General features: G+C 42.2%; 1 protein-coding gene across 19 annotated transcripts in view; it reads left to right on the top strand.

Moving 5' to 3' along the window:
• LOC148031411 (uncharacterized) overlaps positions 1–27,130 on the top strand; it is a 218,112-nt gene that overhangs the window by 30,619 nt on the left and 160,363 nt on the right. For 17 of the 19 annotated variants that reach the window (XR_015691894.1, XR_015691893.1, XM_087684948.1 and 14 more), the window contains exons 2-3: positions 6,140–6,345; positions 10,404–10,474. Coding sequence is in view for 15 of the 19 variants with exons in the window: in XM_087684948.1 (XP_087541074.1) it covers positions 6,140–6,345; positions 10,404–10,474 (277 nt within the window). In the remaining 4 variants the exon portion in view is untranslated. Of the gene's footprint in view, positions 1–6,139; positions 6,351–10,403; positions 10,475–27,130 lie in introns of those variants that run through there. The other 2 variants (XM_087684953.1, XM_087684954.1) reach the window with 2 other exon arrangements.

Here is a 27,130-nt window from a genome sequence, read left to right on the forward strand (position 1 = left end):
GGGAGAGAAGGGAGAAGAAGAAGAAGGTTCATGGAAGAAGGAAGAAGAGAAGGGAGAAGTGAAGAGAAGGTAGAAGGAAGAAGAGAAGGTAGAAGGAAGAAGAGAAGGAAGAGAAGAAAGAGAAAGAAGAGAAAGAAGAAGAAGGAAGAGAGGGAAGAGAAGGAAGAGAAGAAAGAAGAAGAAGGAAGAGAAAGAAGGTGGCTGGGCCCTGGGGCCTGGGGCCTGGGGGCAGGATGCAGGCGGGTCTCGGGAGCAGGATGCAGGGCCCAGGCGGGAGCAGGACGTAGGCTAGGACTGAGCTCAAGCCTCAGGTGGAAGCAGGCGGGAGCAGGACGCAGGAGAACTGGGCGCAGGCGGAAACAGTTAGCGGGCGGCCTGTAGGTAATTTTTGCCACGTGGCGTTCCCTGCTGCGTTCCCTGTCTAAAACGGGATAGGGAACGTTCCATCATTTGGAAACGCGGTCCGCGACGGATACGTGCCGGGGACGGCGATTCCACGTGCCGGGGGGCCGTTCCGGCCGTTTCTTGTCACTATGAGGGTGCCCCAAAAATTAGGGTTTTTGGGAGACCATTGAAACTCTCTTGTACCGCTCCCCTTTTTAGGGTTTTTCATTAATTAGTTGTGTTTTGGGGCTGTTTAAGAATGCTAATCAACTGAAAAGCGTGTTTTAGCTCAACACTGTGCACTTGTATACCTATATAAATGAGGCTTAACTGCCCCATCTTTGGTCGTGGAGGGGTGTGAAGGATGACCGCATCACTAGCACTAGAAAGCAACAGGAGGGGCAACCATGCCCTTCCCCTTCTTGGTAGAAGATGGCCCCTTTTGGGCCTTCGCCTTCGTGTTGGCTGGAGGATCAAAATTAGAGTCAGAGTTGGAGGGGGATGGCAACTGATCGGATGAGTTCACATCGTGCTTTTTCTTTTTCTTTTGTGATGTCCCTAACTCCTTGCAATCCTTGTATAAGCATTTTTTATTTCGACAATGATAGCATTGAGCCTTCGTCATTTTCTTTCGGCCACCCCTCCTTGAAGTTGCAAATGCCTCACCATGGCCACCATGTTGAGATGGAAGTCTTCCATGATGCCTCAAGGACTTGTAAAGCATTGGTGACTCCATCAAACTTTGAAGGGAGCTTATAGACTATAGTATTGAGAGTCATTTCCCTGCCATGTCAGCAGTGCCACGTGGCAGTTTTACCACATGGCTGCAGTCAGGCAATTCGACTACAGTCGGCTGCATTAAATGCAGCCGACCTAGCTATTTCAGGCATTTTTCTCAGGCATTCTTTTCAGCCTTTTTAAGGCTGAGTTTCCAACAGACTTTTATGCTTGTATTTGACAGATTTCAGCTTGCTGTTGACGGAGACAACACTCAGGGCTGACGGAGATCAAATTCCTCAAGGTGGAGACATACGTAGCTATTCTCTCTGCACCCGTGTATGATTCTGCATCCTTATACATCATTCTTCACTGCAGATTTTCTGCATTTCATTGTCTCTTTCTCTCTCTGTTCACTCTTTGTCACGGTCATTTGCTTCCACATTGCTTCACTTTGACATGGTATCAGAGCATTGAACCTATTTTAAGAGGAGTTTTTAGTGCGACACAAAGCTGCGTTTTCAGCGTTCAAGTGTGAGCAGGTGGGCCGTGTATCAGAACAAGGCTGAGGCGAGCATAGGTGTGCGAGAAAAGAGAAGATTTGCTGAAGCTGCTGTTGCTTTTCTGTTATTAGAGTGGTGAGCCAGCAGCCATGTGTCTCTTGCATTCGTGGGAAGCAACATAGGGATGCGATTCCCAACAAAGCTTCGAGGCGGTCTACTTCACCTATGGAGCTTGTATCTACAAATCTATGTGGCCCGATGAGGAATGAGTCCTTGAAGGGGAGCTTGTACTTCATGTTGATCGTAGATGACTACAACAGGATGACATGGGCCTACTTCTTGATGCTGAAGTCGGAGGCTTTCTCCCACTTCAAGGATTGGCTTCTCTTCGAGGAGAACCAATCGGGCCGGAGATTGAAGACCTTGCGATCAGAGAAGGGTGGTGAATTTGTTTCTAATGAGTTTGCTTGTTTTTGTGCAGATAAAGGCATTCACTAGGAGTTTGCTAATACCAAGACTCCTCAAGAGAATGGCATTTTGGAGTGGAAGAACCGAAGTGTGATCGAGATGGCCCGCACCATGATGGAGCTTCTACAGACACCTCAGTTTTTGTGGGCTGAGGTAGTGGCTACGATAGTCCACATCCTAAATCGATCCCCCACTTGGGCCATTGACAGGATGACACCTTTTGAGGCTTACTTTGGGACTAAGCTTGATGTCTCTTATTTTAGGATCTTTGGGTGTGGCGCATCCCGAAGACGCAGTGTGACAAATTTGAGATGGCTTCCTGATGACATGTATTTGTCGGCTACAGCTCTTAGTCCCAAGGTTATCGCTTGTATGATCCCATGAAGCGGAATGTCTACATGAGCCGAGATGTGCAGTTTGTGGAAGTTTCAGCCACAGAGGGGGGTGAGGAGCAACCCGTACTTGGAGATCTAGGGGAGAGTTGGACTCCCGAGACAATTCCTTTGGAGCCAAAGTCTCTCGATGGAAATTCTTCTTCCGATTTTGAGTCTTCTCTTGCACCGACTACCCTAGTGGAGATCTCGTCGATGGATGTACCCAAGTCTTCAGTCGATGGGGAGTGTCGAGGAGAGATCCAGCTCCTCGTTGGGCACGTGACACACTCCGTGATTCAGGGATTGAGGGGGTCCTTGAGGAGTGGGAACCGCACGATGGAGTGCAGAGGTCACGGAGGCACCAGTCACATTCTTCGGAGCTTGTTTGCTCTAACTATTGTTTGATGTCCTGTGTTATGCAAGATAGAGAGCCTACATTAGTGAAGGAGGCTTTACAGCCTGATCATTGGCGGAAGGCGATGAAAGCCGAGTTGGAGACTATTGAGCGGAATGGCACTTGGTTTCTTGTGCCTCATCCCTCTCATAAGAAGGTGATTGGTGCCAAATGGGTCTTCAAGACCGAGTACCATAGTGATGGCTCTTTGGACAAGCACAAGGCTCGCCTTATTGCTAAAGGTTTTGCACAGCGCCCAAGTGTCGACTTCCACGATACTTTTTCCCCTACAGCTCGCATGGCGACTATTCGTGCTTTTCTTGCCTTGGCTGGTCGTAGGAGATGGCCTGTTTTTTAGTTGGATGTGAAGTTGGCCTTCTTGAATGGTGATTTGAAGGAGGAGATCTATGTAGAGTAGCCTCCTGGCTTTGGTTCCTTAGATGGGCAGGTTTACAGGTTAAAGAAGGCCTTGTATGGCCTAAAGCAAGCTCCGCATGCTTGGAACGAGAAGATTGATTTGTTTCTCTAGGCCAAGTTGGGATATCGGCGCTCTAGGGCTGATCCGCAGTTTTATGTGCACACTTCGAGGGTGGTCGTGTGTTGTTTGTTTTGTATGTTGATGATTTGATTATTGTAGGTGCTCATTCCCAGAAGGTCGAAGAGATGAAGGTAGCCTTACACCAGAAGTTCGAGATGATGGATTTAGGACTTCTCCATTTCTTTTTGGGCCATGAGATTTATCAGTCTTAGAGGGGGATTTTCATCTCTTAGCAGAGATATATACAGGAGCTCTTGGCGTCTTTTGAGATGGAGGATTATTGGTCCATTTCTACTCCTATGGATTCGAACTAGAAGGCCACTTCCCACGCAGATTCTCCTTTGGCGGATGCTATTCGCTACCTCAACTGATTGGATCATTGATTTGGCTCCTCAACTCACTGGTTGATATATGTTTTGATGTAGGTCTCTTGGCTCGGTTCATGAGTGCTCCTCAGTAGGTGCATTGGCAGGTTGCTCAGAGGATACTTCGGTTTCTGAGGGGGACCTTCAACCTCGGGATTTCCTATCCAGCAAGTACAGGTGCTTCTGATCTTGTTCTTGTAGGTTGGAGTGATTCAGATTGGGCTAGCGATGTGGATCCAAGGCGGTCTACTACAGATTATTGTTTTACCTTGGGTGCTGGTGCTATCTCTTGGAGTAGCAAGAAGTAGCCCATGGTAGCCTTATCTTCGACTGAGGCAGAGTATCGGGCTGCGTCTTCTACCACATGTGAGGCTGTGTGGCTTCGGCGGTTGTTGGAGGAGCTTGGCTGCTCCCAGACTTGTCCTACTATCTTGTGGTGCGACAATGAGAGTTGCATTGCCTTGGCACGGAATCTTGTATTCCATGCCCGGACGAAGCACATAGAGATCGAGTATCACTTCATCAGGGAGAAGCTTCTAGATGCGACCATTCATGTGGAGTACTGTAAGATTGAAGACAATCTTGAAGATTTGTTTACGAAGGCACTTCCCCAAGCTTTACTTCATTGACATTCCAGATCGCTACATCTGCTGCCTTGTCCAGGATCTAAGAGGGGGTGTTGAGAGTCATTTACCTGCCACATCAGCAGTGCCACGCGGCAGTTTTGCCACGTGGCTGCAGTCGGACAGTTTGACTGCAGTCGACTGCATTAAATGCAGCTGACTTGGCTATTTCAGGCATTTTTCTCAAGCATTCTTTTCAGCCTTTTTAAGGCTGAGTTTCCAGCAGACTTTTATACTTGTATTTGACAGATTTCAGCCTGCTGTTGACGGAGACAACACTCGGGGCTGATGGAAATTGAAGTCCTCAAGGTGGAGACATACCCAGATATTCTCTTTGCACCTGTGTATAATTCTGCATCCTTATACAACATTCTTCACTGCAGATTTTCTGCGTTTCACTGTCGCTTTCTCTCTCCCTCTCTTCTCTCTCTCTTCACTCTTTGTCACGGTCATTTGCTTCCGCATTGCTTCACTCTGACATTCCCCTCAAGATGAGCCTCTAGAAGTGCAAATTGCATGCATTGAAGTTGATCGTGCACGTGTAACATGACGAAAGAAAGATTGGATAATATGTTCAAGCTCGAACTTCATCTGTTGGAGCTAACAATAGAGGGTCATAGCTCGCATGGTCGATAGAGCGTCCTACATTTGTAGCTTCTCCCACACCTCTGAAGCTGTCCTACAAGAGGTGACCGTGAGTAGAAGCTCTTTAGAAATGCATCGGAACACGCATGAGCATCATCAGTATCACATGTAACCAACTTCCTTGTAGTTGTCATGATCCCAATCATCTTGTAGGGGAGTTGTACTCCAGGTTAAGTAATCAGGATCATGAAGTTTATCATCAGTTGAGCTTTAGGGAGGTGCCATTCGGAGAGGAAAGGATGAGAAGATAAAGCAAAGAAGAGAAACAGAGAGAGACCACAGCCAGAATACAACAATGACTGCACTGTTAGGAGTTCACACGCAGTGTAGAGACAGCTGATTACAAGAAAGATTGCTGAAACAGGGAAAATGTGATTAAATGCAGGGAATAGAGCTTTAGAAATCAGTCACCTGTCTGTAGAGAAGAAAAGAACTGAAAACACGGATGCTGTAAGGCAAAATGCAGTTAGAAGCATTAAATGCAGGCAGTATGGAAGAAAGTACTGCAGAAAAATAAAATGCAGGCAGCTGATATAAAAAACACAGGCTCAGAGTGCTGAAAACTGGACAATCAGCAGCAGACAGGGGTCGGCTGGGCAACAGCAGTCAGGAGAAGGCAGATCAGCAATGCAGAAGTATGGAGGCAGACCTGGAATAGCAGAAAAGGGCACCCAGATCTTGAACACTGATGTTAGATACCATGTTAAAAGTGGTTGCAGCGATGGAAGCATGTGAAACTGCTGTAATAGACTGCACAACACAAGAGAGGAAAGAAAGACTGCAAAGAGAACTCAGAAGAATGGCGCCAGCTCCCTCTCTCCAATAGGACCCAGTATTTTCTTGCATGATTTCTGCAAGTGTATTAGCTTGTCTAACCTGCTCTGTTTAATGTGAGATACTTTTTGGAGTGTATCACACAAACTTAATTAGGCTATGGAGGTAATGTCATAAATGAACGATGCTGAAGATGGGAGTTTCGTCTTCTGATTGGCTTAAAACAATGTTGCACCACATCTTATCGCATGTGCTGGTTTGACTTCATCTTTGATGGTGGTGCTTGTCCCCTCTCTCACACGTTTAACCAAGTTTGACTAGGCTTAGATGCTTATGAAGTATGTTTTTGTGCAGGGCTGGCTGGTTAGTGGATCAGACATATCTTGTAGTGAAAAACTGGAGGCTTTGAGAAGAGCTGGTGCACGAGTGCATGTAGGTCACAAAGCAACTCATCTTTGGGGTCAAGATGGAGTACAATTACCAGATTATGTCGTCATTTCAAGTGCTATTCCAAGCACCAATGAGGAACTCGTCATGGCGGAGATATTGGGTGTTAGAGTGTAAGGTTTTACTAATCCATTTAACGGGTTTTTTCTGATAGATAGATAATCACTGATATGATTGTTTGTGGTTTAAGTGTATCTGAAACATACTCCTTACTAATTCTCAATGTTAAAAAAGCTGAATTAGAGGTCATGTGAACATTTGCAGCTTGTCCATTTGTTCAAAAGAACTTGCTTAAATTGCATATGGAGCACTTAGTCTAGCACAACTCACGATTTGGTGGTGGCTTGGTTCACAATAGTCTAGGTCAAATGTTTTAAAGGATGCTTAGTTACAAATGAAGATCTTAACTAAAGAGTGAAAGGTTGTGCTAATCATGTGGTAAGTTCATCCTGGATCGATGGTAGGAGTTTCATTGGTGATATAGAACTCAAATATACATGATTCAGATTCTAAACTTGTGCATTTTACTTACCTGCTGGAAATTTCGTCTTTAGAGTTAGTTGCTCTATATTTGGACGTTACGATTTAATTTTGACAAATTAACTTTGACAAGAGAGGGCTTTCAGATGTACATTGTTTTGAGGGAGTCAAAGAGCATCGGGATAGTTACTCTTACCATATCCTCGTGAACCATAGGCCCATGAATAAGATAATTATACCGACTGATGACATTATGAATTGTAGAGTAGTACGTGTAAACTCAACACACTTCATTTGAAGAATGCGCTAGCATCCACCAAAATAGTTCTAATATATGCCACAAGCATCCTTTAGGGTACTTTTTAAATAATTTCACTCTTTGGGATGGATGAAAGCATTTGATCATGTCTTGAAACAGAACATTTGACACTTCTAGCTAATGTTTAGATACGTATGTCCCAAATGTCAATGGGACTTGCTGCTTTTAGGGGTTCATGCATTTTGTCTGTAATGGCCTTGCAAATCGAAATATCAACAAAGATGGAAGATGACAGCAGATCTGTGATCTATTACCCATGGCGAGTCTCAAAATCTTCTGGAAAGAGTATTGGACAGCTCTATATTCACATGAAGGCGATCTTCAGGTGGAAGGGGCACACTCCACATAGCCCAAACAAGAGTGTGACATGATGTTGGAGCTCTGAGAATAGGAGTGCGATGAAATGAATGGGATAGAGACAATGAAAGAGATGTTCAGCCGTGCAGCCTTTTCGTCAGATTGTATCACTTTTGTGCAAAGTGACTGTTAAAAAATGAATGCAAATGAAATGGACAGTTCCAAAACCTTTCTAATCTAGAGTCATAATAGGATGGCGAGTGTCTGAGTATACAGACACAAACACTAAAGTGGGCGAGTCTTTCATTTATTATTACCGTGCTTGAACAGAAAGCATGCTAGTTTGGCAAATTTAGCCTTTCCATTGACCACAAACCGTAGAACACAGGCAATTTTCTTCCCAAAGTGGCAATAATTTATGGTTTATAGGACAGACCTGTAAATTGTAATTTCTGACCTGTGAACCCTAGCAAAAGGCAAAAAAAGTAAAAGGAAAGAAAAAGCAAAGTACAATCAGACAAAAAAATTTTGTAATCTGAAGCTGAATTTCCACAAAATGAGGAAAGGGCTGCCATTTCCACTGAAGGTAAGTTTTCATCACCAACAACTTGGACATGGAAGCTTAGTTACTGCAAGACTCACTGTCATATTTGGAACAGCCACCAATGTGTGTTCTTGGCAATAGGCGCCATCCCCTTTGCTTGAAATATCCAAGGTGCTAGTCCTTGTCAATGCAGTTTATGGATAATCATTGGTGCATCATCTCAAGACCCTCTACACATAGTTTTGGTGTTTTGTCTTGATTAACTAGCCTCCCTGGGCCAAAGGATACACTTTTGTGGGCTGGTCTAGGAAAGTTGTACCTTGATTGGGCTTGTGGTTAACTACACTTTTCACATTTTTACATACTGGATTTCAGCATTCTCATATGTCTCACAGTTGTGCATTTGCTAGAAACTGCCCAACTTGAGTTTTGATAAGGGACTCTTAATCACATTATTACGGAGTTTACAATCTGGAGTTTCTAGGCAGTTCCACATGCTGGCTGACATAGGGTCTGGATGGACATCATGGTATTGCTCAGCATGTTGTTTCTTGAGTGGCCCTTTGTCTTTGGGTGCTCGGGCATTTTCTTGGCCTTTTAAAGCTTTAGTATTGCCTATATAAAGGTACTATCTTGACCACTTTACTTTTTAGTGAGTGTGCAAACTCATGTGTTGCTCACTTCAATTTCTTGTGCATGAGTATGTGAATGTGCCTTTACATTTTACATGGGTTCTGGTGCTCACTACTTTTGAGATACCTGTCACAGTATCTGAGCCTTGATTTTGATGCTGTCAGCTCAGGCAAAAGTGCAAATGAGAACCACCTTTTTTTTGTTTTGGCAAAATAGTGTGTGTGGCTAATTATATGACTGAGATGGAAAATTCAATGACGTACAAGTGCTCAACTATCTAGTTGGAACCAAAAACAAATCAGATGAGAAACCACATTCTCGGGGTAGAACAAGCAGCTGTAACAATGTGTTTGTATCATGAATGAGTTAGAAAGAGCCTTCTTGTTTACTCCCACTGCCTTTACATTGTGTTCTCAACAGATCACCTATTATTTATGGGGAGCTGGATAAATCCTATCCAGGGGTGGAAGTAGAAAGATAAAACTTTTGCATTCTTGTAGAGCTCCTTGAAAAGTAATTGCTGTCTTTTGTAATGGGACTGGAGACCACTCCATTCTAGAAGTCATTCTATCCACCAAATTGTACTTGGTCTTGGTATGGGACATTGCCTTGCAAAAGGGAGGACATTGCTAGAAGTTCCATTTTATGTTTTGTGTCACAAGGTTTGCTCACTCATGATCTGAACGGGGAATGCTGTTGAGCTAAAACACGCTTTTCAGCTGATTAGCATTCTTAAACAGCCCCAAACCACACTTAATTAATGAAAAACCTTAAAAAGGGGAGCAGTTTGAGAGAGTTTCAGTGGCCTCTCAGAAACCCTAATTTTTGGGGTGCCCTTCCACATCTATAAATAGACAGGCTGCCCCCCCCCATTCAGCCTAATTTCGTCTGTGCAGATTTCCTCTCCAATGCAGATTTCAGCCATCAGCCTCCTCCCACGTGGCTGTCCAGCCCTCGAGACTGCTGCCACTCCATCCGTGTTTGCTCCTGCTGTTGGCACCTTCATCCATGCTGACGTCAGCTGCTGGTGACATCATCATCTGCTGCGATCTGATCATCTAGTCATCGCTCGCCACATTAGACACTGTTTCAGCCTGCTGTTTACAGCAGATTGTGCACAGTTTTCAACCTTTGATCGATGGTCACTGCTGCGTTGACCAGTTTCTAGCCTCCAGACTGCTGCGTTTTGGTGACCAGCCTGCTGCCATTCACTATTCAACACTCCTACACTACGACTGGTGGTCACAGACTTGGGATTCGTCTCCGGTGGACGTCACACTCTGACATTGCTCTGCCCTTGAGCACACTATATACTCTTACATCATTGACAGCATTCATTGACTTCAGAGTTGTGTTCTCTCTCTCCCTTCTTTTGTTTGTGTTTGAGTTTCTGTGTTTGAGTTTTGAGTTTTGCGTTTAGGGTTTGAGTTTTGGAGTTTTGCGTTTAGGGTTTGAGTTTTGGAGTTTTGCGTTTAGGGTTAGTTTTGCCCTCTGTGTCTGTTTGTTCCTTTGTGTTTCTGTCGTGGTCGTATTGTGTTCCCAGTGCAAACCCTAGCAATTTTCTTCACAAATGCTAGGAATATTTTCCCTATTTGTGAACATACCTTTGAGTGTGAATGTGTATTGCAGCATGTGAACACACTTTTTGTGCGTGAAATATTGGTCAAGCAAGTTCATGTGCCTCGTGGGACTTTGTTGATGTGCCTGATCTGCCTTGGTCTATTTGAATAAGGTCATGCACATTATAATATTCATTGAAAACAGTGTTGTAATGAATGCCACTTTACAAGTACAAAAGTGAATTTAAGCAAGGCAATGGAAATTCTTTGTTGATATTTTCTTATTCTTGAAATAGGTGTTAGACTTCACTAAACGTATTGTTATATCAAATTTTGCAGATACAAAAGAGGTCCTTGGCTTGCTAAAATAACAAAAGGCTATGATCTGATTGCTGTAAGCGGTTCACATGGTATGTACCTACCACAAGTTTGATTTTGATACCCTATCAAATTCTTGTTGTATACTAAAGCAAAAAATGGACAACGAAGAAAGAGAATCCTACTCTAAACTTCTTGGCCTTCTTTTGGGAAGATTTGTGTTCCCTATAGTATGACTCTAATGCATATATATACGTACCACAAGCGTGGTTTTGATACCCTATCAAACTTGCATCACATACCAAATAACAAATAGACAAAGAGGGGAGTTAATCCTAAAGTCGATGTGAGGGTGACAAGAGTGACAAACTCCGTTGAGGAAGAAACCCCTCATGATCTTCGGAAACCCCCTTTGGAATAGGAGGCTAGGGAATTTATAGCTGCATCATGGATATTGTCCCCCTTTGAAAGGGATGAGGGTATGAGGGAACCGCTAAAGAATATGGTGGAAGATGGGAAGGAATGTGTGGGATATGTAGTGTTACACAATTGGGAATGGGTGTGGGAATGGAAGGGTGCCTTGGAGGACCTTGCACAATAGATGGGGAATGGAGCCTGTATAGCTCTCTCTTGTGCCAACCGATCACTAAATGGCTTCGGAAGAATAATTCTTGATAAAGATGTCAAACTTAGAAAACAACCTAGATATTGAGTCTAGTAAGGCCATGAATTGAGAGGAGTGGGAAGCCCAAATCTAAAACATGTAGGACTTTCAAAATGGAGCTTGGTGGACAGGCATGCAATAACGGCAAAGTGCCAACACTGCTAATAGACACGAAAGAAATGTCACCAATAGTGACTATACCTTTTGATGGATGGAGATTTTGCAACAAATCTTTTGGAGGAATCATATGACTTGAGCCATTGTTGTCAATGAGTCCAGGTTTCTTTGAAGATGAAAAGCCAAAGAAGGCTCCTCCATCTCATGGATGTGAAGGAACACAGGCTTACAAGTAATGGCTGGGGCAAAGGTAGAGGAAGGCTAAGATGATTTAGGTCCATCCTTTGCTCTTGGATAAAGGTGAATACTTCTTCCAACACTTCTTCTTAGGATAGGTGCCCTTTCCACAATGGGCATGTATACTTTCCTTTGAATTTTTGTCAGAGCTAGAAGAAGTCTCCGAGTGCTTAAGTTGCTTGTTCTTGTTCTTAGCCTTCTTGTTTCCCCCTCATGAACTTGTAGTAAAAGCTTTAGTAAAGCTGGATCCACTAGCTCCAATCTCCTCCAAAACAAGCAAAATTGTCTCTTCCCATAGAATGGTGTCTGGAATTCTAGAGGTAAGCAAGCTGGTATAGAAGACATTATACTGTGGAGATGGGAGACGAGTGGCAAGAATCATTGCAATATCTTCTAATGGAATCTACTTGTCAATGGATGCAAGCTCATCGTGCAATTTCTCCATCTTGTTGATGTGATCCTTCATGGAAGGAGACTCATCAATAGAAAGCAAGTGGAGTTTCCTCTTTGTGTAATTGGTGGGCAAAAGTTTTCAATTGGTAGAGAGAAGATAACTTTATCCATACCTTTGTTGTAATCTGAAGTCTGTGTACATGCACAAGGACAAAATCCTACAAACTCATAAAGAGAAAGAATTGGGATCTAGAGTTGAGCCGATCCCAAAGAGGAGCTTGGTCCATCATAGAACTAATGCGGGGATCTGCATTGGATAGGGGATTATGGTAGTAACAAATGCTTGTAAGTTGAAGGTATAAAGCATGCACTCCACTTTGTAGGACCAAAGTGCATAGTTTGAGCTGTCAAGGTGATCTTCTTTGGGCAAGGATGGAAGAACAAGCACTTGAATAGATAGTGCTAGAACAGCCATGTGGGGCCTGGCAGTAGGATGCTTGTTAGAAACATATAGAGAAGCAGGGGGGGAATGAGGCTGCTCTGATCTTCTGGACCTCTTAGAGCGATGATCTTTGGATGATTGTGGCTTTTGATCTTCGATCTTTGTGTTGCTCTCCGTGATGTTCTGAATGTGGAACCGCATGCCTGAATAAGACTGAATTGACTCCTCATCCGAGTCATCAAATGCATCGTACCAGTAGTCCATAGCTCTTCAAAGTGCAAACACACAAAAAAACTGCTGCATTTTGGTGTTGGGCTTATTGAATGGAGGAGAAACCAGCTACACCTTGATAAAGGAAGTGGTAGATACTCCATTCACTTTATAGGAGACCCAAACAATGCAGAAAATCTGTGTTCTTTGTGATAAATCTGCACCAAAGTGTAAGGGAAGTGTGGTCTCCTTTTTGTAGAACCTCTAAGTCCTCTCTTTGGCGTTGATGCCATGTGAGAGTGCACAACGGAAGCAAAACATGAACTCGGAGAGATAAGAGAAGAGAGAGACTTCAATAAAAGAAGAGAATGGAAGAGGAAAATTTGCATTTAACTCCAAAAGAATGACAAATACAATGTGGACTGATCAGTCTCTGCACATTGCAATGAGGGCACGGGATCAGGTTTATGATGGAAGGAAGCATTGGATGATGGAGGAGGCCATTGGACGGTGGAATGTGCTCAATCTGCAAAAGAATGATGTTACCAGCAACTAGAGGCCAGCTATAAATAGCAGAATATGCCTGACTGCATGAATCTGGGTTTAAAAGTGCTGACGATCATCAGCAATAAAATAATCAACAAATGCTGGTTGCCAACTGGAAAGGCTCATCACCCCATTTGCCTGGGTAAATGCAGCCTCCAGCCACTGAAAAAGAAATGCACTGAACTGGAAAATGACCTCAGCCAGTGTGAACATGTTAAAACTGACTGAAAAAGTAATGCACTAAAGTGCATGCTCTAAAAAGAGCTGCCTCAGCTATCAAAACACATGAAATGAGAGATGGACAAAATGTCAAAGCTCCTAATGTCCCGAATTTGACTTAGACTGAGGATCATAGGGGGGAGATCACTGTGCATGACACAAATGAATGCTAACAATTCCATAGGAGGGAGGGTTCAGCATTATGCGTGTACAAAATTGTGTGGATGATGGTAGCATTTGTTTTTCCTATTCTGTATTATTATTGAAGAACATGCTATAGGCTGCATAAGTGTCTGGAAAGGAGCTGAATCTTGAGTTCACAACACCATTTTTAAAGAAGGTTGCAAATGCAACATGGTAGGTCATCAGTGCTTGCATGTGTTTTTTGCCTTGTCTGACAAAGACTTCACATTTGTATATGAGGAGGGTTTCCTTATTCAAGACTCGTTTTTCAATTGCTACAAAATCCTTTTAGAAATTTCAAGCTCTTGCATTCACCCCTCCAGATTTCTCACCACAGTCGCATGGAAACTTGTTCCTAAATTAGGAAACCTACCTGATGCTTCCTAACACGTTTCTTATTCACCCATAGTTTGAGAAAGAAAAGAAGAAAAAGAACATGATCATGTAACTGAACGAACAGACCTTTAGCCCTACCTAGAAAAAGCAACATCAAAGATTGTGTTTGAGGTTCAAAATTCGGCTCTAGAGTTGCATATTTGGATAAAAGCTCTAGTACTTGCTAATTAGATCTTGGATGTTTGAACTTTAAATTGAGTCACAGCTTGACACTTTCATTACTTTTTAACATTTATGAACTATTATGTTAGTTGATCTTTGCCTTTGAGGGCTTTATGCTGAGTTTGACAAGCTCTCACCCCTGCGAGGAGTTTTTGTTGTTGCTGCCTTTATACCCCACGCTTCTTGCCACCTCTTTCCTTGCCCACCTCTTTTCGCCCCTCTATCCTTGCACATAGCTGTTGTACAGCTGAGAGCCTGAAGTTCTACCTGCTCACCCGGTTTATTGCATTGATTGTGCTTGCTTCATTGCTGATGTCAGCTGTTTTGCACCCCCCAAATCAGTGCTAGTATGCCTTTCTTATTGCTCGTGGTTTCCACTCCCACCTGCATGCTAGCTTGCAACCGCCACTCCCTCTAGCTCCTTGAAGTCATTGTCACGGTTCCTCTTTCCCTCACCCACTGCCCCTTCGAGTCTTTTTTGGTTGCTTTCCTCCTTTGTAGTAGCATTTTCACAAGATGTCATGACAAGCAGCTTGCATGGGTGGTCCAAGGAGAAACACATGCAATAGCAACCTATTATTCAACATTGACACAAGCCATGGGCACACTTATGCATTGCACATGGTCTAATTAGAGTAACAACTTCAAATAGTCTATACCACAAAGAAGTTGGAGGAGATTGTGGTCTTTGGAGAGGCCGTGGATCACTCTAATTTCTAGGCAGAGCTTTGAGATTGGCTTCATTCAACCTTGCATATCAGCATTTTATGCCCAACGGAGCTAGTGTTGATGGGGAAAGGTATCTCCATGGTTCGTCGCATCTCTTTGTGGATGTGGTACATGAGCTCATTGACAACTCCCATGTGGTGTCCACAAAGGGGATCATCTATATAGTTCTATGCTAGAATAACTTCTTAGTCTCTACCTTGGATCTCATCACCGGTTTTCTTGATACCTTGTCACTCTCCTTTTTCCAAGCCTTGTGGTAGAGTATTGCCCATATTGGAGGATTTTTGATCTCCTCTTTGGCAATGTACTTCCAACATCTTTTGTAGATGTGGTGACAGGAATGGGAGTGCAAAAGGTACGTGCGATAGTGATAGATGTCAACAAATTGCCCAAAGTATTGGAGATTGAAGTTGGCAATTCCTTAGTTAACCAATAGATTATTGTCACAGGGTAGCTCGGGTAATGTCTAGGATTCCATGCTTTAGGGCAAAGAGGTTGTGAAGTGCATGTCATGGGCAAAGTAGCTCCCCAATAGTTCTTGTTGAGAGAGGGCCGCTTGGTTGGGGTTGCATGTTGCTAGCACCACCTCTTGTAGTAGCAAGCAGCTGCCCCCCCATTCTTTTTCCAAGGAGTCGTAACACTGTGGGCCTTAGTCATATAGGTGACTTGTGAGATGTGAGGAGTTTCCTCTTCCTCTGCAAGTGAAAATCAGTGTGATTTGTAAGTCTTGGAATGACGAAGGTGCACTTATTTGCTTCTCCGGATGGGCCAAACTACTCCTTTCTTATAGGTTGTACACTTTGATGGGTGGTTTGAGGCATTGATAATAGTTTGAGGTCATTTGTGATAAGGTGACAAAGCATGTGTTTAAGCGGTTGGGAGGTGCAAGGTTGGAGTTGCTTTTAGAGCAGCGGCCAGATGCATGCAAAGTTCCCTCATGTGAGCGTTCTATGGACCACATGGAGATGGTGCCTTCCCTTAGACATTTTTGAGTGAACACTTGTCGAGGTTGCTCAATATAGGCTAGTTTGATAGCTTGGTTGATGCACACTTTGTGGTTTGGGGCTTTCTCATCTTCGAGCACACCAAATAGGAGTATGTTCTTGGCAAACTCTAAAGTTTTTTCATGAGCATACATTTAGCATCTTGGAATGTGAATAGCCTTTAGTTCAATGAAGTGGATGTCCGAAGAAGCTGATTGTTGGATAGGAGTTGGAGTCCTTCTTGGCCACATCAACATTCTCCTACTTAATGAGTATAGGCTCTCTTCCTTTGAGCCCAACAGAGTCAAGAAGGTGCTTCTAGGATGCTCTCGCACCTAGTGGAAGCACTCCATTGGCACCCATGTGCGGAGTGGAGAAGTGTATAGTTAGATTGGTTGGAGTCTACCATCTTGTGTGTAGGATCACTGGACGATTGTTGTAGAGTGGGCCTTGTTGTTAGGCTAGATATTGGGGATTCTTGCATTGGAATCCTCAACATCTATGCGTTGGTAGAGGTAAGAGCATGGACTGATTTTTGGATTGAGGTTTGCGGGTTTGCCCAAGGTGGATGAGTTGTTGGAGGTGAATCAACAATCTAGAGACCTTGGAGGATCACTAGGGTAGAGGCTTGGATTTTTTGGGCATTGTAGTTCATGAGCACGAGGCATGGGAAGCATTCCTTTGCAATAGGACTGGGCAACTATTGATAGGTGGTTATAGGACTCCCTTGGAGACTACACCCTCTAGAGAGTTGTGAGGTGCCTTGACTGACCCGACACTTTCGGTGACCAGATTTGTAGCTTCCATTGATTAGCGCGGGAGAGTTAGGTGTTGCCTTGAGGAGGTGATGAGGCTAACCACTAACTTCTATAGACAACTTTCAAAAGGAGATGGTCTTGTCTCATCTACTCCATTGCAAGGAACATTTGTTAGATTGTATCTTGTCCTTGGTGGTTGAGATGGGGTACTCATGCCTTACACCCTTCACAGAGTGGGAGTTCTTTTCGTGCCTTCTAGTAACATGATGGATAGAAGTGCCGAAGAGAGGAGAGGTGCTGTAGATTGTTCTTCTCCTCCTTGTGGGAGGAGGTGAAGGATCCCTTGTTGTAGGCCTTTTAGTAGGTCTTTAGCATTGGGCGATGCCAAGTAGCTTGTTTGCTGGTCTTGTCCGTCTCTTCCTCTTCGGGAAGAGGTCATGCAGTTATCTCTGATCACCTTATTGGTAGTGGGCTTGTCAGTCTCCCCCCTTTGGGAAGGATTGACTAGAGGTCACCCAACGGTGTCCGATCACATTATTATTAGTTGTCTATAAGGCATTGGCAAAGATCAGCAACAAGTGACTTCACCCCCTCCTCTTAGACATCATTCATGACACCTAGACACATTTTGTCTAGGATTAGAGCATCTTCGATAACATCTTCACTTTCCTTGAGGCTATAGAGTGGACCATCAGAGTGCACAAAGGACATTGAAACTAGCCTTCCTTTCTATAATGGAGGGTGGTGGAACCCTAAAATGCATTAGTTAACAGCTATTTACAAGCAATTAATTCATCAATAATGAAAATTTGAAAATTTAACACTTGTACCACATTTCACTAGATTGCCTTTAAGGAATTGAGACAAACAGACACTTGATTGGACCCAAAATGTTGGTGCCCCTTGTGGATGGTGGTACTTCTTTCCACATTGATTCCAAAACATGTGCTGTACAACTAAGAATTGACCAAGCCAATTCTCCAACAACATTTAGATTAATAAGCTGTCCTCTGTTACCAACAACTATTTGATGTGCATCTCAGCACAAATCAGCTATTTTGCTGTCCACTAATTAAATTTGCATCAACAACGTTCCTCAATCACAAAGGCATGTATGCATACATTCCAATTTTGCCATGCAAACCCTAATCATTTTCGGTTACACATTGAGATCAGCAAATCGACAATCCACAACACATTAGGTCTAAACTTGAGGCTCAAATCTTTGATTTTCATTCCCAGATTTCAGCATCATGCATTGTATATGGATGAGGGAGAATGAAGCAAAATGGAGAATTCCTTGATTTCCAGCCCTTGAAATAAGCTCCAACATCAGTCTCATGCCCAAAAAGATGCCCAATATGACTAGTGATAATTTTCCCAAATTGTCCCTTGATTACAAGCACATTTGGACACAAATTGGGTCTTCTCCTCTTGCATGGAAGTCACTTTGATTGTAGAGTCTAGATGAGCAATCTTCTTCAGCTCTGCTGTTCTCTCTCAGGTTTCCAGCAAATCCCTATGTTCCATGGCTGAGAATTAAAGACACACTTCTCTAGACAGTGGAGAAACCCTAATTTTTGCAGAAATTCATAGCTTTTACCAGAAAATTAGGATTAAGAAAAATTCAATGACTTTCCTACAAGAGAAATACTTGCATAGCAGTTGCCCTGCTATTCCAGCCCCAAAAAGTGCTGTAGATCAGGTCTTTTTGCTGTCCATGATGGTTCAGCTGCTCTCTTAGCCCACACTCGATTATCCACCCTTAGATCTACCCCAAATAGCCCAATATGGGAGAAAAACAGCCCAACACGGAAGACACACTTGCATGTAGCCCAATCCAAACTTGACTATTGGCGAATTTCCAATTTCACTTGGGCCCCCACATGTAAATTTGAGCTGCATAGCTCTTTAGCCGTGTCCTCATTTAAAATCACATTAAATGATGCGCAACCTCAATTTTGAATTCCTAATCTCTTTGAACTTGATAGTGTTGAAACTTTTAACACAACTTAGATTAGGACATTAAATCTTTCAAATCTCCAAACTCAATTACATTGAAAGGCATTTGCAAGGGGAAATTCAATGTCCGTGACCAAGACTTGCCCTAGGTAACCCACTGACACATGTCTACAACAACTTTTGCCAATGTCCTCCACTGCCCAAGCTAGGATTATCTATCACTGTGACACACCTTCAACTTAATCTCATGTACACGGTGCACCTAACTTGTGCACAACTTAATTGTCCAACGAGCATTAAGTTAAGAATTCATGTCTTTGTGACAATTTTAGTACTTCTCTTAGACTTTGAGATGGCCTATGACAAGGTTGATTAGGAGTTCTTGGAGGGTAACATGGTTTGATTAGGCTTTGCTTCATAGTGGATTAGTGGGGTCTTGGTAGTTTATTGGTTAGCCAGAAGCTGAGTGATCGTAAATGGTAGGAAATGTGTGGAATTTTGTTTGGAGCGATTAGTCAAAGAGGGTCGCGCTTTAGATTGCGGAGGTGGTAATGTATTTCTTTATGTGACTGTCAACAAGCTGAGAGGCCTTAGGCTGCTGATATGAAAAGAGGCGGAGTTGCTAGACTTAGAATATATAGAGCTCTCCTCCATACCTTTTAAGCTCTGGGGCAATTCCATGGACTATGTTTCTTTGTCTCCTCTAACTCATTGCATCTTGCACATGCCATTGGGTCCTTGTTGTATATCAAGGATTGGAGGTGTATTTGTTTTGTTGTAAGAAGTAAAGCCATTTATTTTTGGCAATTTGGCACCTTTTTTTGGGAGGCTGTTCCACGGGAGACTAAATTAGAGGTTAATGCATCATAATCAAAGTGCAAACCCTAACATTTGTGGCTCAACATCCCCTCTCAAGCTAAATAGGAAAATTCCTTGGGTTGGTATGTCACACTATGATGGGTCCTTTTTTCTTGCTAAAAGTGTATCATTGTCTCAGTGTGTGGTGCGAGTCATTTTGCTTGGCTATTCTTGGTAGGTGTAGGGCTTAGTAGTAGGGGCATTCCAAGGGATTGGGATTGACTAACTGGGTTGAAGTGTAATGTGGCATAACAACCCAAGGAACTTTCCTATTTCTTTTGAGCATAGGAAAATTCATTGGGTTGGGATGTTGCATTAAAATAGGTTCTTCTTTCTTTCTAAAAGTGTGTCACTACTTCATTGTGTGGTGGGAGTCATTCTGCTTGGCTATTCTCAGTAGTTGTAGGGCTTAGTAGGAGTTGTGGACTTCAAGGGGTTGGGATTGACTGACTGTGTTAAAGTTCAATCGAGTGGTAACAAGGTTTGTATGTTGCGCTTGTTTGAAAAAAGTGATTGTTGTCTATTGAAGTAAGTGACTATCTTCATTTTTAGGTTGTGTAGGTAAGATGTTTGGGTAGTTTTCCTCCTAGAGTTAAAGCCCTCTAGCGTCTATATTTTTTAATGTGTTAAAAGTCAGTGACATAAAACTTGCCCGGCCACTTTTTATATCAGAATTCATGATACGATATTGGAAAGCTACAACTTGTCTTGTCACTCAAGAAGTGACGAGTTTAAAGTGTAGTGTAGACCTTATGGAATGTACTTATATTTTGTCTATTAGTACTAGGGGTAATTTCAAAATGGATTTTTTATGATCATGTGAATATCAAATCATCTCAAAATGAATCAGTTGTATGTGGATTCTAGCCTCTCTTTTGGTACTTACATGTTTGGCTGTATTTTAGTCAAATAATAACAATGTATGTATCTAGCAGTCCTACTTGAGCTTGAACCATAGCTTTTTGGTTGTCCCATAGTGGTTCCATGTTCTCTTCCTATTGAGCCTTGCTTCTTCAACCAGCAGGGTGCCTTCCCCTTCAAAGGTCGCTTTAGGCATCCTTGCATGCTACTGCCTGCAATGGATTTGTCAGCGAAACAAATCTTTCAACTGAGGTGCGTCTACTTCCACTACTTTTTCATCAAGTTCTTGGCACCAAAGCTGACTTTAGCTCCTCCTCCTTCAGCATTGACATTCCTGATTTTGATAGATGCTGCCTCTCCCACATGGTACATTAAATTTTTACCTCTTTTGTCTTCCACATCAATGTCCTTTTCCTGTTGTATATATCCTTGCATTACATTTAATTTCCATTGTAAAGGGGGGCTTAGGCAAGTGAACCAAATTCTCCTATGAGCGCACCATCCAAGTGACACCTTGTTGCCTAAGCATGCCCCTTATGGCATTATCCCTTGCATTGACATTCTGTGTATATAATGGTGTCACAACTCTATAGAAACAGAATTTGTATCCTTTTTCATTAATTTATCTATATAATGATTTATTAAATTTATTTCCTTTGCACTAATTAGATATAAAGAAAAGTGCATTGGAGCTGGCCACTGATGAGTGGTCACAGGTTATGGTGGACCCACACGGTGGGTTAGAGAAAAGATAGTTCACACTTCCACCTATATAACCCGATTGGGCGCCTGTGACTAGAACTCACGCATATCAGGGTTAGACTCGCACACAGAAAGGATTGATGCCTTGAAGTGTGGGCTAGATCCACTAGAACAGACAGTTACAATCAACAAGATGGCATGATCATGAAATGCTTGTATAATGTGCATGTGTGGGCTGAAAGCTTGAAATGCACATTTCTTTGCATAGGAAAGTCACATGAAGATTCGGATACCATTTTTGCGATGTACACGGAAAAAGCTTTCATATGATACCCATATTGGGGGGGTCCCTAAATTCTAGGAGATCCCTAAATTTTAGGAGGTTCCTAAATTTTAGGAGCCTCGAATTAGCCTAAAAATGCTAGTCCTAAAAAATAGGGATGTCATTCTAAAAATAGTAAGTTCTGTACTCTGACTGTGCTTACTAAATTTGGTTGTTTCTATTCTTGACAGTATTCAACCCAAAAAGGAAGGCCATAAAGAAGAGACAAGTGTCAAGACACTTGTCACACAAGTTTCCAAGTGTCCCACCACTTGTCACATCTCATGACATGTGGCTGGACACTTGTCTTGTGCTACTCCACTTTTCCCTTTTGTACTAGCTCTCCCCTCTCCTATAAATAAGAGCTCGTTTTTCTTCATTGAGCATCATTTTTCTTTGCTGTAAACTCATGTACAGCACCCACAGATAGCCAGAAACTGGCCCCATCCATCCCCATCATCATCCCCCACTTCTCCATTATCAAATTCCTCCATATTTCCTCTTCTATCACTGCTGTTTTACAAGACAACAAGCCTGTAAATTCATTACAGCACCTCCTTCTTGAGCTCTTTCTTCCATTTTAGCTACAAGAAGCAAGCTCTATCCCTGTAGTGCTGATCAACGATGGAGAAAGGCTGAATTCCCCTTTTTCTTCTCTCATACTGTAAAGAAATCAGTTCTTATCATTGCATAATAGATAATGCATGTGTGTTTGTACATCTTTGCATGATCTTGTGAGAGTGAGAATTACTTCTTCTCACTCTCAGGTTGATTGTAACTGAGCTCTTCCCTAAGGGACTTGGGTTGAGCAGAAATACATTCCTTCGGGGGGGGTTGCCCATCTTCAACCCTCAATCTTGTCTCCATTACTTTTACATTTTTATGGCTGTAATTTTGTGAGTAACTTTCATTTTCAGCTTTAAGTGTTCATTCTCTTTTCTATTAAATCTCGAAAACAAGCAAATATCATAATTATTAAGCATACTACGTTGTTCGGGGCGTTTACAGTGGTATCAGAGCTTTGGCTCGGTCCTCACCCCCAACACTGGTAGTGCTTACAACTATAAGTTTGTTTGTTTTCAGCCCTTGCATTGAGTGCGTGAGCATATTTTTTTTTCTTTAGTCTCAATGGATCAATCGAGTGCTATCCTTCAAGCCATTCAAAGTCTTAGAGAGGAGAATCAGCAAATTCGTGAGCAACTTCTCAAACTAGAAAAAGTTGAGAATCCCAAAGAATTCAAGGAAAGAAGCCCATCTACTTCAAGGAGACAAAGCCATACCAATGAAAGGAGCCGATCAAGAAGTCCAGCTACTTCTAAGAGGCAGTCCCATTCTACTTCAAGACAAAGAAAGAGATCGCGTCGAAGCTCATCCTCTTCTTCAAAGTCATCTGGCGCCTATTCTGATGGATTCTCTTCTAGTAATGAAGAGTCATACCCTTCTCGTGGAAGACCTCATCATCGTCAAAGGCGTTGACATTCTTCACCCTCGTCTCCATCTTCATCCCCATCAAGCACTTCATCATCTTCAACCTCAATATCCGAGCATGGACGAAGGCATAAGAAGAAAAAGAAGACTAAGTCACTATCTCAACTTGAAAAGAAGATCAAGTTCAGTATGTATGATGGTTCCCGAAATCTTGATCTTCTTCTGAAGTTTATTCGTCAATTTCAAATTTTGTATGGTCGTGACAAGTATAAAGAAAAAGAAAAGATTAAGTTTGCAGCTTTACATTTAGCCGACTTAGCCCATACTTGGTGGACGGGGTTGGAATATGATCATGCTGCCCCAAAATCATGGCGGTCCTTTGTTCGCCTGATACAAAGCCAATTTCTTCCTGTTCATTTCAAAAGAGATGTAAAAATGGAATGGGATCGGCTTTGGCAAAGGAAAAATGAGTCACTTGGTGACTATACCAATAGATTTTGGGAGCTACTTTTGAAGGTCCAACATTTCAAGAAGATCAGCAGTTCGGAAAAGCTTAGGAAGTTTCAAGGAGGTTTGCATTTTAAACTTCGTATTGCTCTTAATCATTATCATTGTTCTAGTCTCAGGGAACTCATTGACCATGCTGAGACATGGGAAATGGAGCACAATGGCAACAAATCATTCCAAAAGAATGATAAGAAGAGAGTAGCTGATGATGAGGAGTATTCAGCCCCAAATGAAGGACAAAAACAGTGGCAAAAGCAGCCACCATCAAATCAAAAGAAGATGAAGCCCTATGCACCTCCAAATGCTCCTCAATTTCGCTCCAATCTATACCCACAAGAAAAGCAATTTTCCGAAGAAGAAAAGCAACGCTTCATGAAAGAAGGGAAGTGCTTTAAATGTGGACAAACAGGCCACATAGCGAAGCAATGTTCAAACAAGGGACAAAGCAAGGTTTCTGACAACAAGCCTGAGTCGCCAGTGAAAATCAATGCTATCAGTGATGTAGTTGCAAACACAACTCACACTCCAGATACGCGCAAATTATTAAAAGCTTGGGGACAGTTGCAAGGTAAGCAAGCACTATTCTTGATAGATCTTGGGGCGAATGAAAATATTATTTCCTTACAATTAGCTAAAGAGCTTGGATTAAAGAATGAAGAGATGGACACTCCGGCAGAAGTTCGCCAAGCTTTAAATGCTGATGAAAGTGACACAGTGAAGACTGTGATACCCTACATTGGCAAGCTCAAGTTTCAAATTCAAGGCTACAATGACGAAAATACCTTCTGTATCGGAGACCTTGATGGTTGTGATGTGATTCTTGGCATGCCTTGGAATCATAGAGTAGATTCAACCATCTTCTCTCAGAAAAAGAAGGTAGAACTCACCAACAAAGGCAAGAAGTACGAGATCCAAGCTGGAGTTTCTGGAGACACCATACCTATGGTAAGCCATATGCAAGTCTCTAGAGCAATTAAGGATTGTGTTCAATGTTGTCTGCTTTATGTCACTGATGTAAAAGATAATATAAATGCTGAAAACCAAGAGCAACTTCAGCTCTTGGAAAAGTATAAAGATTGTTTTTTGGAAGATCTTCCTTATCAGCTTCCCCCAGAAAGGCCAGAAGACCATCATATTGATATTATTCCGGGCAGTTCTCCTCCTAATATAGCACCATATCGTGTGAGCCGTCCTCAACAAGAAGAAATCAGAAAGCAAGTCGAAGACCTACTCAACCGTGGGCTAATTAGGCCAAGTAGCTCACCATTTTGTTCACCGGTTCTTCTTGTTCAAAAGAAAGATGGCACATTCAGGATGTGCATTGATTATTGAGTCCTCAACAAAATCACCGTGAAGAATCGGTTTCCTATTCCCAGAATTGACGACATTTTGGATCGTTTAGGAGGCTCAAAGGTTTTCAGCCTCATTGATCTAAAGAGTGGTTATCATCAAATTAGGGTAATACCACAAGATGTACACAAAACTGCTTTCCGCACTTCATACGGTCTTTATGAATTCTTGGTGGTTCCTTTCGGATTAACCAATGCACCAGCCACCTTTAATCGAATGATGGAGCGCATCTTTAGAGAGCATCGACAATATGTCGGTACTTTCTTTGATGATATTCTTGTCTTTAGCAAGAATGAAGAGGAGCGTCATCAACACTTGGAAATTGTTCTACAATTACTACAACAAAATCAACTCTTGATAAATGGTAAAAAGAGTGAATTTTTCATGCATAAAATAAATTACCTTGGGCATGTCATCTCTTTTGAAGGGATTCAGATGGATCCTGAAAAGATCAGGATAATCCAAGAATGGCCTCATCTTCGTGATGTACATGAGGTGCGATCATTTCTTGGCTTATGTTCTTATTACCACCGCTTCATCAAGCATTTTGCACATATGGCTTCTCCACTTCATGACCTTACAAAGAAGAAGATCTCTTGCCAATGGAAGGAAAAAGAGAAGGCAGCCTTCACAAGGCTGAAAACAGCTCTTATTTCTGGACCTGTTCTTATCATTCCAGATTTGGTAAAACCATTTGTGGTGGAAGCAGATGCTTGCGGTGATTGTATTGGTGCAGTGCTAAATCAAGAAGGCCATGCCGTAGCCTTTGAAAGCCGCCGTCTAAATGATGTGGAGAAAATGTATGACATTTATGAAAAGGAGCTCTTAGCAGTGGTTCATGCTTTAAAGATATGGAAACATTATCTTTTAGGCAATGAATTCCTTATTAAAACCGATCATCAAAGCTTGAAGTATTTCAAGACTCAAAAGCATTTGCAGGAGAAACATGCAAGATGGGAAAATTTCTTGTCGATGTTTCATTTTCAAATTATGTACACTCCAGGGAAACAAAATGTAGTTGCTGATGCACTTTCTAGAGTGCCTCGCATTGCAACTATTACAGTGGCTCATCATGAAGATTTTCAAACGATGAAGAATACTTATGATGAAGATACTGATTTTGCAGCAGTTTGGTCAAATTTACAGCAAGGAGGTTCTCATCCAGATTATTCCATGAAAGACGGTTACCTTCTCATGAACAATCGCCTTTGTGTCACTCTTCCTGTTCGACAAAAGGTGCTTAAAGAAAGTCATGAACCCCCTTATGCAGGGCATAGAGGGAGGGCAGCCACTCTAAGTGCAATTGAGCGCTACTTTTATTGGCCAACATTACGAAAATATACACATAACTTCATCGAGGCTTGTCTGGTATGCCAAAAATCCAAATATGATAGGCAGAAGATTCCAGGATTGTTGCAACCTCTTCCAGTGCCCAAAGATCCATGGGAATCTATCACAATGGATTTCATCTCAGGTATTCCAAGAACACCTCAAGGTCATGATATGATTTGGGTCATAATTGATAGATTCAGCAAACAATCACATTTTATTCCATGTCATAAAATATTGAAATCCGCACAAGCTGCAAGACTTTTCATTCAACATATCTTCAGATTACATGGTATGCCTTCTGAGATCATTTCAGATAGAGACTCCAAATTCACAAGTAACTTTTGGCGTGCTTTATTTGAGAATTTGGGAACCACTTTAAAGTTCTCCTCAGCTTTTCATCCTCAAACTGACGGCCAAACAGAGGTGATGAATCTCACTCTTTTGGATATGTTGAAAGCTTATGTTAGTGAACATAAGTCACAATGGGAGAAATATCTTCCATTATTGGAGTTTGCTTACAACAATATAGTGCACTCATCCACAGGGAAAGCTCCAAATGAAATAGTATAGGGTAAAGTGATTCCTCCTCCAATTATTCGCACTAAAGATAAGATTTTTGCTGCTGATGAGTTTGCTTCAGATTTAAAAACAACAATGGATGAAGTTCGAGTCACTATCAAAGTTGCGCAAGAGCGACAAAAGAAGCAAGCAGATAAACGAAGAAGACCTTTGGCTTTTGAAAAAGGTCAATATGTCTTGCTAAAGTTTGATAAAAGCAGGCTCAAACAAGGTTCTGGTCAAAATTCATCTTTTCCAAAGCTCTCCAGTAGATACTTTGGACCCTTCAAAGTGATTGAGAAAATAAATGAAGTTTCTTATCGACTTGAGCTTCCTACTCATTGGAAAATACACAATGCTTTTCATGTAAGTTTGCTAAAACCTTACATAGGACCAGAACCAAAGGAACCCATTACTGAAGATCCCCCAGAAGTTGAAGAAACAGAGCAACTCTTGGAACCTGAAAAGATTTTGTTTCTCAAGTATCGAACCACGAGAAGTGGCCTTGTGACACGATAATTCTTGCTAAAATTCAAGAATCTACCCACCACAGATGCACAGTGGGTAGATGAAAAATTCATGAAGGATTACCCAAATATTCTACAACAATATCAAGAAGATTTTCAGCTGAGGACAGCTGAATAAAAGCCAGAGGGCTGTCACAACTCTATAGAAACAGAATTTGTATCCTTTTTTATTAATTTATCTATATAATGATTTATTAAATTTATTTCCTTTGCACTAATTAGATATAAAGAAAAGTGCATTGGAGCTGGCCACTGATGAGTGGTCACAGGTTATGGTGGACCCACACGGTGGGTTAGAGAAA

This window comes from Lygodium microphyllum, chromosome 9 (genome assembly GCF_053477565.2).
Source record: "Lygodium microphyllum isolate KBCC chromosome 9, Lygodium_microphyllum_v1.1.10, whole genome shotgun sequence".
NCBI classification, from domain to species: domain Eukaryota; kingdom Viridiplantae; phylum Streptophyta; class Polypodiopsida; order Schizaeales; family Lygodiaceae; genus Lygodium; species Lygodium microphyllum.